This window comes from Rhinoraja longicauda, chromosome 10 (assembly GCF_053455715.1).
Source record: "Rhinoraja longicauda isolate Sanriku21f chromosome 10, sRhiLon1.1, whole genome shotgun sequence".
Taxonomy (NCBI): domain Eukaryota; kingdom Metazoa; phylum Chordata; class Chondrichthyes; order Rajiformes; family Arhynchobatidae; genus Rhinoraja; species Rhinoraja longicauda.
The window spans coordinates 17,669,510-17,682,112 of record NC_135962.1 but is presented as its reverse complement, the minus strand read 5'-3'; the positions used below and the strand labels follow the sequence as shown (position 1 = coordinate 17,682,112).

Below are 12,603 nucleotides of genomic sequence, written 5' to 3'. Positions count from 1 at the left end.
AAGAGGGCAAATCCGTGGACGGTTGCTGCTGGGATGCAAGTCGGGGCCTGATCCCCGGCTGGGTCGCCTGGGCGAGGGTGTCTGATGAAAATGAGACCCGAAACACCCCATGACCCCAGGTCACATCACTGAGGATGCGTCCCAGCGCATCCAGAAGATGTATCTTTCACATTGAGTTAAATTTTAGGAGATCTCGTAGCAGGTGACTTGCTCAGTCTGACGGCTAGAAAATGGGGTGTGTTATGTTGTGCCTAAAAACTAATAAAAGTACAAGAAAAAAAAAGAAATAAGATAAAGAAACACCACAAATGGCAATAATGATTATTCAGCTTGCATAATAAAGCTATTAGTGTCCTTGACAAATACCTGCCATTGATAAGTTAGAGGTAATGTTGATTTCAATATTTAAAAACATAAAAGTACTGCAAAATCTTAAAGATCGTCATTAAATTATCTGGAAAAACTATATTTATTTCCTCTCAGCTGAATAGGACTTATCAGGAATTAGAAATTTTGAAATCTTGCCTTCATTATTGTAAAGCTTCTATTAACAAAGAAAATTGGCAAGTACTAAGTATTTTGTCAAAGTCAGCTGCACATTATTTGCAAGTTTTCCATCATATATATTCCACTTGCATTTTAGCCCTTTATTAAATTCACTATTCTTAGCTTATCAGGCTTTATAAATGTAGGAAAATAACTGCAGATGCTGGTACAAATCGAAGGTATCACAAAATGCTGGACTAACTCAGCAGGTCAGGCAGCATCTAGGAAAGAGGGAATGGGTGACGTTTCGGGTCGAGACCCTTCTTCAGGCTTTATAAATGTGTTTGTATGTGTGTTGGGAGTTGGGATGGTGAATGAAATAAGTAAGAAAGTTACCCTTGCCTGTTTATAGATGAATAGGGTGGCATCATTCCCCTCATCCCAGCTCAGCCAACATTTTTTTTTTAACGTAACAATCTCAGACCCCCGCAGCATGCCAGGTTTAGGTTTAGTTTGAGGTTGCTCCTGAACCTGACATATTGGATCTTGAGAACCTCTGATTCCCTTCCACATGCATTGACTCAAATTGAACATGAAGTTATGGAAAAATGATTAATGGATTAACTGGCACTTTCATGGATTTTGTAAAGGATGTGGTGATTGAGTGGAACCAGAGGTTTGTGGCAGCAAAAGGGATGAAGGTTGCAAAGAGCGTTGATAGTTCACAATGTTAGAGGGAAGGCAACCACTTACAATTTCAGTAAGAATGAGGAAAGAAGAACTGAAGAATGGTTGCAAATACTCCCCCAGTGCTAATAAGGAACTTTAGTGTTTTGACCTGGATACAATGAAGGAGCATTGAGACCTCCAGTTTTGATGACGTGTTAATTGGGGGAAATTTAAAGTTTAACTAATTCCAACATACCAAACATTCATTCTCTTTTTGGAAGTGCAGGGTACAGGATATGAATTCTGGAAATTATGTGGATCAAGTGTGGGTGAGGGTGTAGAAACACAGAACTGTAGATGGTCGTTAATACATAAAAGGACACAAAGTGCTGGAGTAACTCAGCAGGTCAGGCAGCATCTCTGGAGAATATACATAGGTGACCTTCCAGGTTGATACCCTTCTTCAGACTTAAAACGGACAAGTGCGGATGAGTTGCTCCAGTGCTTCCTGTGGTCAATCCCCATTGGAACCACAATGCTTGTGGCAGAAGGAGTAAGCATACCTATTAGGAAGAGGAGATTTGGAACAAAATAGAAACAAATAAGAACGAGAAAAATAACAATAATAACTTTTGATTATTTGCTTTATCTTTGGTTGACTGGCATGACGTTGTTCATGGTTCAACAATGACAGAGTCTTATCACCTGTGTGTTTTCCTCCTTGCACCATTGCATCAGTTACCGACAGTCCATCCAAGCAAACTGAAATGGCAATAATCTACCAGTCAGCAGCATGGGTCCTGGCAGCCATACTGCTTGCAATCATCGGCTTTTCGATCGCCACACTTGTCATAAACAGAAAGAAACAGTGGTTCCAGATGCCGTGCTACCATGCACCAACAAAGGTAAGATGAACATATCAAACTCTGTAATTAATATACAACTGGTGAAGTGCAAGAGGAAAAAAATCATCAAGATATTTTTTGTCCATAATTACTTAGCTGGTGCAACTTAAAGGCTTCCAATCTGTTCCTTTTGTCAAATTTTCAGTCATATCAAAAGGAAGTCACCACGCTCATTTTGATGGTTCCAACACATTCATGGAGATTAGTGCAGTCCTATCAATTGCCGTGGAGATATAACAGTTCACTGACATTGTTTTGCTCATTGGGGACCCTCGGACTATCTTTGATCGGACATTCCTGAACTTTATCTTGCACTTCTTCTTCTTCATCTTGCACTGAACGTTATTCACGTTATTCCCTATATCATGTATTTTGTGCACTGTGGATGGCTCGATTATAATCATGTATTATCTTTCCGCTGACTGGTTAGCATGCAACAAAAGCTTTTCATAATACCTTGGTACACATGACAAAAAAACTAAACTAAACTATTCATTTTAGTCTTATAAATTAAACTGTAAAAATACTGAAACTGAATTAAACAAATTGGTACTGCAACATTATTATGTCTTCAATATGAATTTTGAACCTAGAATTTTATGCAAAAAATGGATTTGCCATCAGCTTTCTTTGTGTGTCACTGCAAATTCACCATGTCCTGTAAATCAGAAAGTCACCGAGATCAGTAATAGATCATTAAAGTTGGTTGAGCGATGTGTCAAAACAGAGGCATCACAGTGAGCATCAGCATCCTTGAGTAAAAAATTAAAGGACACACTTCTGGCCAATATCTATTGATCATTGGGGAAAAAAGCACACGTGTATAAAAAGATCTGATGAAGTTCACGTTCTCTCCAATTCTTAAGGTTTCTCACAATCACTCAGAATTTAGGCACCCATTGTTAACAAAAGTTATCACTGGGAAGATTTAAGATTTTACTAAAAGGAATCCTTTAGAAATGAAAGAAAATAAATTATCCAAAAGCAGGGGAATAAAGTGAGCGCTCATAGACCTTTCCCAAGATCCTTTTTAGAGATGATTCTAAAAGTAGAGAGCAATAGTTTAAGGTGAGAGGGGAGAGATTCAAGAGGGACCGCAGGAACATATTTTTTACTCAAAGCGTGCTCAGTATCTGGAATATGCAGAAGTTGATACAATTATGACTTTCAAAGTACATTTGGACATGTATATGGATTGGAAGGGTTTAGAGGGTTATGGGCCAAATGTTGGCAAAGGGAACTTGCACAATATGCACGTGTCGGACAGAATGTTCTGTTTCCATGCTGCATAGCTATATGACTCTAAAATGTAGAGAATAAATTAATTTGTTTATTTGTGCCCAAATGATTAAGGTGAAAACTATTCCATGCTAAAGTGTAACCATGAGTTTTCTTGTTTTCCTAACTGAAATCAGTTTGGTACGTCAGTGATTTTTTAAAATGTATGCGATTTCCATTATTACTGATTTTGATAGCCAGAATTATGGTAAATGTTCCCCCAATCTTGGTTTTCAGCTTGTTCAAAAGTGGTTTATCCTCTCAGAACCTCAAGATGTTACAATCCTAGTTAAATAGTTGCTGTTCTAATCTAGCATCGACTTTCAAAACTCGCGCTGCATTGTTACAATAACGTTGGCTGAAATATTAATATTGGTGAGGGCAGCAAGGAGACTGCAAGGCTCCCCTTGGAATAGTTTTTCTCCATTTAATGGTCCTCCAGTTAACATTTCACCTGAAAAACAATGTTCTTAGCACTGCAGTGGATCACCAACCTAGATTTTGTCCTCATTGAAGTGCGGCGTGAACCATGTGTGGAATTGAGAGTGCTGCCAACTGAAACTCAGCTAACACCTCAGCATCAAAGGATAAGCTTAGCATTAAGTGGATTAGTTAAATAAAATCGGAATTGTTTAGAAATTCTTGAGTTCAACAACATTCAAAATATCAAAGAGACCTCTATCAGCTTTCCTTGAACATTAAATTTGTTCCGGTTAAAATTCCAACCCAGTTGAGAAGAAAATGTTCAATGCGTTGATTCAAAAGCTTGAAAGCACAGGAAGGAAAAATGTTAATCGTTGTGATCTGAAAGAAGATATTATTTGGTTAGACACTTTTATTCTGCAAATGTTTTGACCTCGCCTTCAGTATTGGGGTGTTTAGGGTCTGCGGAGCAAAGGATCCAAATAGATGTGGAATTGGTCCCTTGGATTGATGGTCATGCAGGAGTAAGGGATATGTCAGGTCATAAAGTTTGTTGTGGTTCAATTGTGCTTCTGCTTAGGAGCTTTAGTGTCCCTTGAATGCCATTTTCAACCAGTCAGATTTCTTCAGGATTCTATTCCCATTTAGCGCAGCAGGGCTCTTAGAAATCTCCAAAAATGTTCATGACTAACATAACCAGATCTCAAGGGGTTCCTCCTAGTTTTCACGAGGGATTCCATAAGTTGCTTGCCTGAATTAAGACAAAATATCAACAGCAACAAGAATAGCTTAACATAACAGTGAATTTAATGTATATTTTGCAGAAAAATCCCCAAAGAATGTCAATGCCATCATCCTGCCTTTGGTATCCCCTTAGGAAATTAATTGGAGAAAAGATATCTTTGGTGATCTGCCATTACTTTGAGCAAAGATTGGGATATTCTCCAGCCCTAAAACTAGCACATACCTGACTAGCCACACTCCCAAAGGACCTCAGCCCACATCCATTCCCTCGGTATTCTGCAATGGATCACCTAAAATATAAAGTCTTAAGCAAAACATTTTTTACAAATTTACAAATTAAATGGGTAGAATCATCTCCAGTCTAGTTTTTAATATTTTATTTTTAAATGATTAAGGGCGAGGGTGGATTCGTTTTTAATTTGGTACTAAAGGAAACAATGGTTCAATGGTCCTTTATTGTCACTTGCACCTTGTGCTACAGTAAAATTTGATTTATCACACAGTCATACCAAAAAAAGCAACAAGATACAAAACTACATAAAGATTCAACATAAACAGCCACCACAGCGGTGTGTGAGAATCCCCAGGGCACACAGCATAAGCGGAGACCCACAGCCTTCAGTTCAATGTCCAGGCCACACACACGCTCCTTCACCGTGATGTGACCAGAGTTGTACCGACGGCTGTGACTCTCTCTGCAGTCCCTGTCTGCCCGAACAGTCAGAAAGCCATCCACACTCGCACCTGACACCGGGATGTCCCATGCAAAATCTAAAAAGAACACAAAATGTGTTTTAAGTAGCAAATCAGAACATCTATGGCAAAGGAAACGATTAATGTTTCAGATTGCGCTTTCATCAGAAATGTCAAAGCGCAAGAATCCGTTAGATTTTATGACAGAAAGTATAGAGGAGAGAAATGTATAGGAAGGAACAGCAGATGCTGGTTTAATATTGGGAGGTGAGAAATGGGGAGAATGATACAAGAAAAAAGGAGATGTTATAGGACATGAAGCAAATGAGATCTGGAGGAAAGTGAATGGAAATACCAAAACCTCATATTGCTCTCGTGGGAAAAGGCAAACAAAGAGGAAACGTTTTAAAAATAAAATATGCAGGGATTCAGTGGAAACCAGGGGCTACATTTACTGATCCGTTCTGCAATTTGGACCACAATAGAGGAGACCACTTCAAGAGCACCAAATATAATTTATTAAATAGAAAGAGTCGAAACACTGCCTCTGCTGGAAGGAAAAAATGAAGCTCTTGTCTCTGGAATGGAGGAGATAAAGGGGCAGGCATTTGAACCTCCTGATCTTGCATGGCAAGTTGCTAGGAAAATGGACCAGGGTGTTACAGGAATAAATCATGATATTGCAAGGGGCTACTATCTTCAGATTACTGAAAGTGATAGGGGTGAACAATTGGGTTGTGTTGTAGCATCACGTTGCTCTTCCTTTAATTGCCACGTTCAGTCTGCGAACTCGTGTGAAGTTCAGGTCATTAAATGCACTAGCAATTTAGTGAAAATATATATTTTTCCACTCCCTATCCCATGTCTAGCGGTGAACAGTCATCAATGGACTTGAAATGTACATCAAGCATATTGAACATGGGAAAATCATGCTTCCAAATCAGCAGCTTTTTGTGCACTGTCCACATGAGGTTATAAAGAAGTTACAAGTAGTTACTATGTAGCTGAGTTTTAATTGTCCTCCATGTCTTGGCTGCTGTTGTAATATTCCTATGATAGACACAAAATGCTGGAGTAACTCAGCAGGACAGGCAGCATCTCTGGAGAGAAGCAATGGATGATGTTTTGGGTCGAGACCCTTAAGAATGGTTGACCTTTCGGTTTAAACCAGCATCTGCAGTTCCTTCCTACACGTTGTAGTATTCACAATTTTCACAGGGAAGATTGGGAATGGGGGCATGGCTGTAGACATTTTTATCGGTAAATATCTTTTATAATGGTGTCTTAATTCTTTCACAATATCAACCACGTTCTTGGCAGATATTTTTCTAATTATAAATTTGGGAAAATAAGTGACTTGCACCTCCTTGCTACTTGCTCACCGAAGATCTGTCATTCTTACTTTTACAAAGTCCTCCGTATTAGTCATCTTTAACAGTCTCAAATTGACAGAATGTGCACAAATATCTTATGATTTAACCCTTTATGGAAGAATCCACACGGCAGCCTGCTAAACACTATTAAATTAAAATTACATAGTGCCCAAACTTTAAACGTAGTTTACCATACTTTAAATGTAACCCAAATAAGTTCTTGTAGAAGTACAACGGTGTCATCTTGGTATCTTTATTCACTGCAATACAATCACCAAAACATTGCTACTATTGGAAAATCATATTAAAAAGTTCATTGATCATAGGTTTTACTGAACCATGGTTCTATGTGAACAGCATTTGTTCTAGATCTTGCCTTTTCCTATCCTGGCTATTATTCATGTTAAAATTTGGATGGTTCTGTGATTCCATCAATTCTTCTATTTAGGGATTGCAGGCAATCTTTTTCCTGTTCTCATCTTATTCCCACATAAGGTTATTGATGGAATGCTGTGCATTGCGGTGAACATTTTCGCAGTTGATTTTTCGTCTTTCGTTCATAGCACTGAGATGTGTTGAGGGATGTATATCAGCATGAGCAAAGCCCAAGCTCAAACATTTTACATTCTCATTGAGTGCTATAATGTTAAATAAATATTTCTTAAGTGCGGACATTTCTGCATTGTAAGGAATTGTTTCTGCAGTGCAAGGAATTGTAGCAACCAATATGCAGACAGCAAGATTACTCAAGGCCCAATGAGCTAAAAGACTGGGCAATGTATTTTGAGTATTGGATGAGAGAAAAAGTGTTTCAGGACATTGAGAGAAAACCCAGTACAGTATTTCATGAAAATATTTCATGTTCCACAGTATATTTTATGTGCAACACAGAGGCTGCATAGAGCTTTCCTTAAACTACAAATCCAAAAGATTACTGTATACCTTTGATTACACTGAACTGCCATGGCAGCCCAGATTTATGTGCTCATGTCTGTGCAGTTAGAATGGCTGACTTTTTGATCTTCACTGCACCGGAAGCACTCTGTTTTCTTAAAAATACAGAGGATAGGCTAATACTCAGCAGTAAAGGGTAGAAAAGCTATCTTCTACATTGATTATAATCGAATTGTAGATTTCACAGATTCCTCTGCTGAGTCCCAAATTCCAATTACACATCCAAGGATATCCCCCTCAGAAGCATGAAGAGGAAATTCTTAAAGTTAAAAATGGGAGTTACAGCTACATCATTTTAGAATGCATTTGGAATATTTTTTGATTTGTGGGTGGTGACTTGAAATCCACTCCACAATGTATTAAAATGGACCATATGTCAGGACATGCAGAATTGCTTTAAAATAACAGATACAAAGAGGCAGACTAATTAAAATGAGGTGGAAGGGGAGAGGAACAATTATTTTGTTTGATTGGTTTCAGCAGTCACATTTTCATCACATATTTGGCCTGAACTACAACCCTCATACATCACATTGTCATGGTGATGTTTGACAAAAAGCAGCTGTTTTGCCAATAACTAATGCTTTTGCACCATCAAAGTTGGTAAGTCAGGACCAAAGCTCTGCTTCTTGTAAAACCATCTATGAAAAGCCACTTTTCACTATTACAAACTGAAACTGTGCAGTTGATGGGGAAGAAGCACATCTGTTTTATGTCTCCATTCAAGAAAAAAGTGTTTGATTGTTTGTGTACCTGCAGAATTAGTTGTTACTGATCTGAATATTTCATACCAGCTCAGGAATGCTTTCATAAAATTGTCTTTCATCTTTGCTTCTGAAACAGACGCAGTTTTTGAAAAATCCAGTTGACAAACAAACTGTGGTCTACATGGACTCTGTGAAGGGAAACAAAATGCACAGCATTAATAACTGCTGCAGGAAGGATCTAATGGTGGAAACAGATTCCCAGTGCAATGAGAAATACAGTGTGCGTGCAGAAAAACAAAGCAACAGCCAGCAAAACAAACTACTTGGATAGAAACATGAAAAAAGTTGGCTTCTGAACTGATGGAGACTTGGCAATAATTCAAAGAGTGCGCTCCATTCACCAGCCTTGCCTCTTCTGGTTTCCATTATATTTTGAGTTAATGATTCCAGCTTGCTATCTGTGTATGATTCAGGTACTTGCAAATTAACAATTACTTTTAAAACCATATGTCTTTATTGACTTTCCTGTTCATTTAGAATGCCCAAAAGAATTAAGGGAAAAACTTGCCAAAAAAGAATAACCAAGCCAGCAAATAAACACCAATCTTTTCAGTACTTTTCTACGATATAGTGGGAAAATTGTGTGGGGATGATGGGAGGAGTGAGCCTTTAGTCATTTACTTAACCACTTTATTCAAAGAGTATTTAATCAAGCAATGGCTTCATTGAAATCTCCCCAATGTTGTAGAATAAGCATTTTCAAACACAGGTGGATTTTAGTTTGTTTAAAATTGATGTTTGGATATGTGGTAATGGAATATATATTTCTTAATGTCTTGAGAGAATAAATTAGATTTTTTCCTTGTGAAGGAGAAATCTTAAAAGATTATCTTTCATCATGACATTTTTCAGGTAAATTTCTGGGAACTAGAAAATAGCCTAAATCTGACACTTTATTCCACCTGCAGGATACATACAAGGTATTAACATTTTTACTAGGCCTTTGAGTGGTGGAATTTTTCATTAATTCCAAGATAGCACTGTAAATCCCAAAAGAGATGTACAAATGGTGAAATAGGAAATTGAGATACCAAACTATTACTGCAGAAATATACACTTAACTATTGCATTATTAATATTGCTGTTAACATTTGCAATGGCAGTGATTTACATGTTGTATCAATTCCAATATCTGTACTCTATATTTTCATTGTGTCGAATGTTTAAACAATTTTTGTTTGTGGGCAGATTTTCATTCCAGTTTTTAAAAAAAGAATTGAATAGAGAGCATTGTTGCTTTATTTGTCTGGCAACCATAAAGCTCAATATAAATGCCAAACGCAGGAACGGCCAACATGGAAACAGTGTATTATCAGCTTTAAGTTAAAGTTGTTGTCAAATTTCTGAGGTATAATGAAACCCAGTTACGCACCACCTGGGAAAGATGGGTCACAGAGAGGTGAATATTGCTAAAATATATTTGAGACTCAGTAATCTGGTTTGAGGAGGATGGTGTAAAGGAGTTGAACATAAGTAGTGAATGAATGATAAAGACCACACACCTCCCTCAGCAGTTCTAGCTTCACCCAGGCTTAAAATGCAGGCTTTACCCATTTACAGTGCTCTAGATGGCTGAGATTAGGATAAAAAGAATTTCAAAATATTTATGGTATTTTGAGGTAACAAGGAAGAATGAAATGTTGTAACTACTCGAGTAGTTTAAAATGTGAGAGCACAGGGAATATTGGTAAGCTGTGGCACTTTGTAGTCAATGTTACAAATAACATTAAGGACTTTAAAAATAACCCTATTGATAGCAGGCTGTGAGCGTATAAATTCTTTTAAGTTGTAAGAAGTTTCAAGTATTTTTGTAGATACTTAGTTTGCAGATAATTGAGCAAAAGGGAGGAGAGTTTCTTAATTTATTTTTTCAAATAGCTTAATTTATTAATCTAAGTAGAATCTGTATAGAAGAATAGCAGAGGGCTTAATAATTCTGTTTACTTCTATTTGTTACTGTGATTGGTCGCCCAATAAGTTAAGATGTGGCAAAGCTCTTTGGCCATGCAGTGTTGCTGGTTGTTATGCTGAGATATTGCTATTACCTGATCATATGCCTTTTAAACAATACCTGTAAACCCCTTTGCTGTACTTTTTACGTAAGTTCCTATTTTTTTGGTTTAACTCTTTACTGTTGAAATATAGAGATCTAATTTGCTTATTTATTTACATTAATGTGTAGTAGCACTTGTAAATGCACATGGCCTAGCAGCTGGGTTGTAACTAGTAAAAGGCATTTACTCCATTAAATGTTGTTGTGGAAGTTCTTTGAATCTGTGGTAACATATTTTCCAAATTTGCTTTGAAGAGCAATTTACCAATAAGAAGTGGCATATGTTACAGTTTGAGAATATGCTTCAACCTGGCCTTCAGGAAAATATTTCCAGCATTGAGAAATATATATATTTCACTATCAAGAGTAATAATACTCAGCAAGAAAGATTTTCTCATTCATCGTCTATTCAGAAAAGCAACCTCTTCGAAATTACCAAGTGCTTGATAAATACCTCTTGATAAACACAATTTTGAAAATTGAATATCATCGTGTAACTTTCAGTGTGATTAGGCCTTGTTTTGGAGTATGTTTGGCAAAGTAAACTGTATAACACAATTTAATAACTTTCAGTCAGAAATGGATTGCTAAAATAAATAGTCAGTGTCCTCACTGGAAATTGCTTGGAAATTCACTTCTTTTTCGGAACACTGATATTTGTGTGTGTATTTTTATTCTGTGCTATTCTCTACACGTAAATTAAAAAGGCAAACAATGTTTCTAATGTGAAATTACTTTGAAAATTTCTGACCCATCCCCCAAAAAATACCAACCTGCTCACAGCAATGGAATTCCTTTCTAAAACATATTCGGGAAGTTGCGAACATCGTCTTTAATGATTCAATAGCCTGTAAAATCTATTAAGTAACCGGAGGTGAGGAGGGCAAAATTCATAAGGTAAGTGACTTCACAGCCCTGTTTGTGACCAGAGGGAGTCAGCTTTGACAAGATACCCAGTAAACATATTCCCGACTCTGGAAGTAGACAGAAACTTCTTCAAAGAAACTACAGGAAACATGTTTCAACAATACCAATAAATTATGGGTTTGGTCCTTCCTCTAGTGTGTTATTGCAATATTAAAAGTTTGTCAAGCATTAGAATGACATTCAAGCAATCCAATGTGCTTGCACGAGTGAGCAGGCACTAAATCACCCAATCTATATTTTGGCTGTCAATCTAAAACCAGAGTGGAATACTTTGCTGGGAGCAAGAATGAAACAGTATTTGCTGTAGTATAAGGAAAATGTTAAAGGGGAAATGCCTGAAATTCCAAAGCTGCCTAAGGAACCAATGCAGAAAGAGACTTCCAGCTGCCTTCAAATCATGTTGCTGATTCCATCAGAAACTGTGGGTTCATGCAAATTCAAAATACAGGCAATATTGCATCACATCACAGTTATTATTAAAGGCTCAAGAATATGGAGGGAATTTCAATTATTCAATTCATCTACTGCCACAACTGATCCAGAGTAGATGTGATCTTGCAGGCTCTTCACTCTACACCATTTGCTAGTGTTCATCGACCACAGCTCGGAGTTCAACGCCATCATCCCTTCCAGCTTCGTTCTCAAACTCGGGGAACTGTATCTCAGCTCCTCATTATGCAACTGGAACCACTACTTCCTCATCACAGACCTCAATCAGTACACCTCCTTGCTAACCATCAGCACAGGAGCATCTCAGGGCTACATGTTCAGTCTCCTCCACTCTCTCTATACCCCTTATTGTTTAGCCAGATACATCTCCAATGCCACCTTTAAATTCACCAACAATACCACTGTCATTGGACAAATAGCATATATTTTGCTTACAGATCCTGTATAAACAAAAGTAACATCGAGCATGGGATGCACAACCCCATTGGTTTCCATGAGTCAAAAGGAAAAATGAAGTAGGTACCTTTCTAAATATTTTTAATGATTCTTGAAATGTTCTGATATGTTCTTTGCTTTTTTTTCAGCAAATTAATTTGTAAAACCTATTTTCCCAGTATTGAAATATTTCTGAATGTTAGAGTCTATTGAAATATTTCCAGAACTTTACAGTATTAACAGCCAACAAATCTGGGGGAAAGACTCTGCCAACTGTTAAAGACTTCCAGAGGAGTTTCAACAGCTGCAAGGTTTGTTCTGACCCATTGCCACCTTATTCATTGAAAATCCTACCAATGCTTGGACTCTGGGATGCTGAAGACCAGCAAGGTAAGCCAAACATTTCAGGCTTGGGTGAGATCAGGAGTGAATGGAGGAAAGGAAGG

At 37.6% G+C, this 12,603-nt stretch overlaps 1 protein-coding gene across 2 annotated transcripts in view; it reads left to right on the top strand.

Moving 5' to 3' along the window:
- Nucleotides 1-10,912, top strand: part of LOC144597239 (cysteine-rich motor neuron 1 protein) — a 191,129-nt gene extending 180,217 nt beyond the window's left edge. For both annotated transcript variants that reach the window (XM_078406298.1, XM_078406297.1), the window contains 2 exons: nucleotides 1,894-2,060; nucleotides 8,369-10,912. In XM_078406298.1, coding sequence (XP_078262424.1) covers nucleotides 1,894-2,060; nucleotides 8,369-8,563 — 362 coding nt within the window. In that variant the 3' untranslated portion in view covers nucleotides 8,564-10,912. The remainder of the gene's footprint in view (nucleotides 1-1,893; nucleotides 2,061-8,368) is intronic.
- Nucleotides 10,913-12,603: the final 1,691 nt, after the last annotated feature.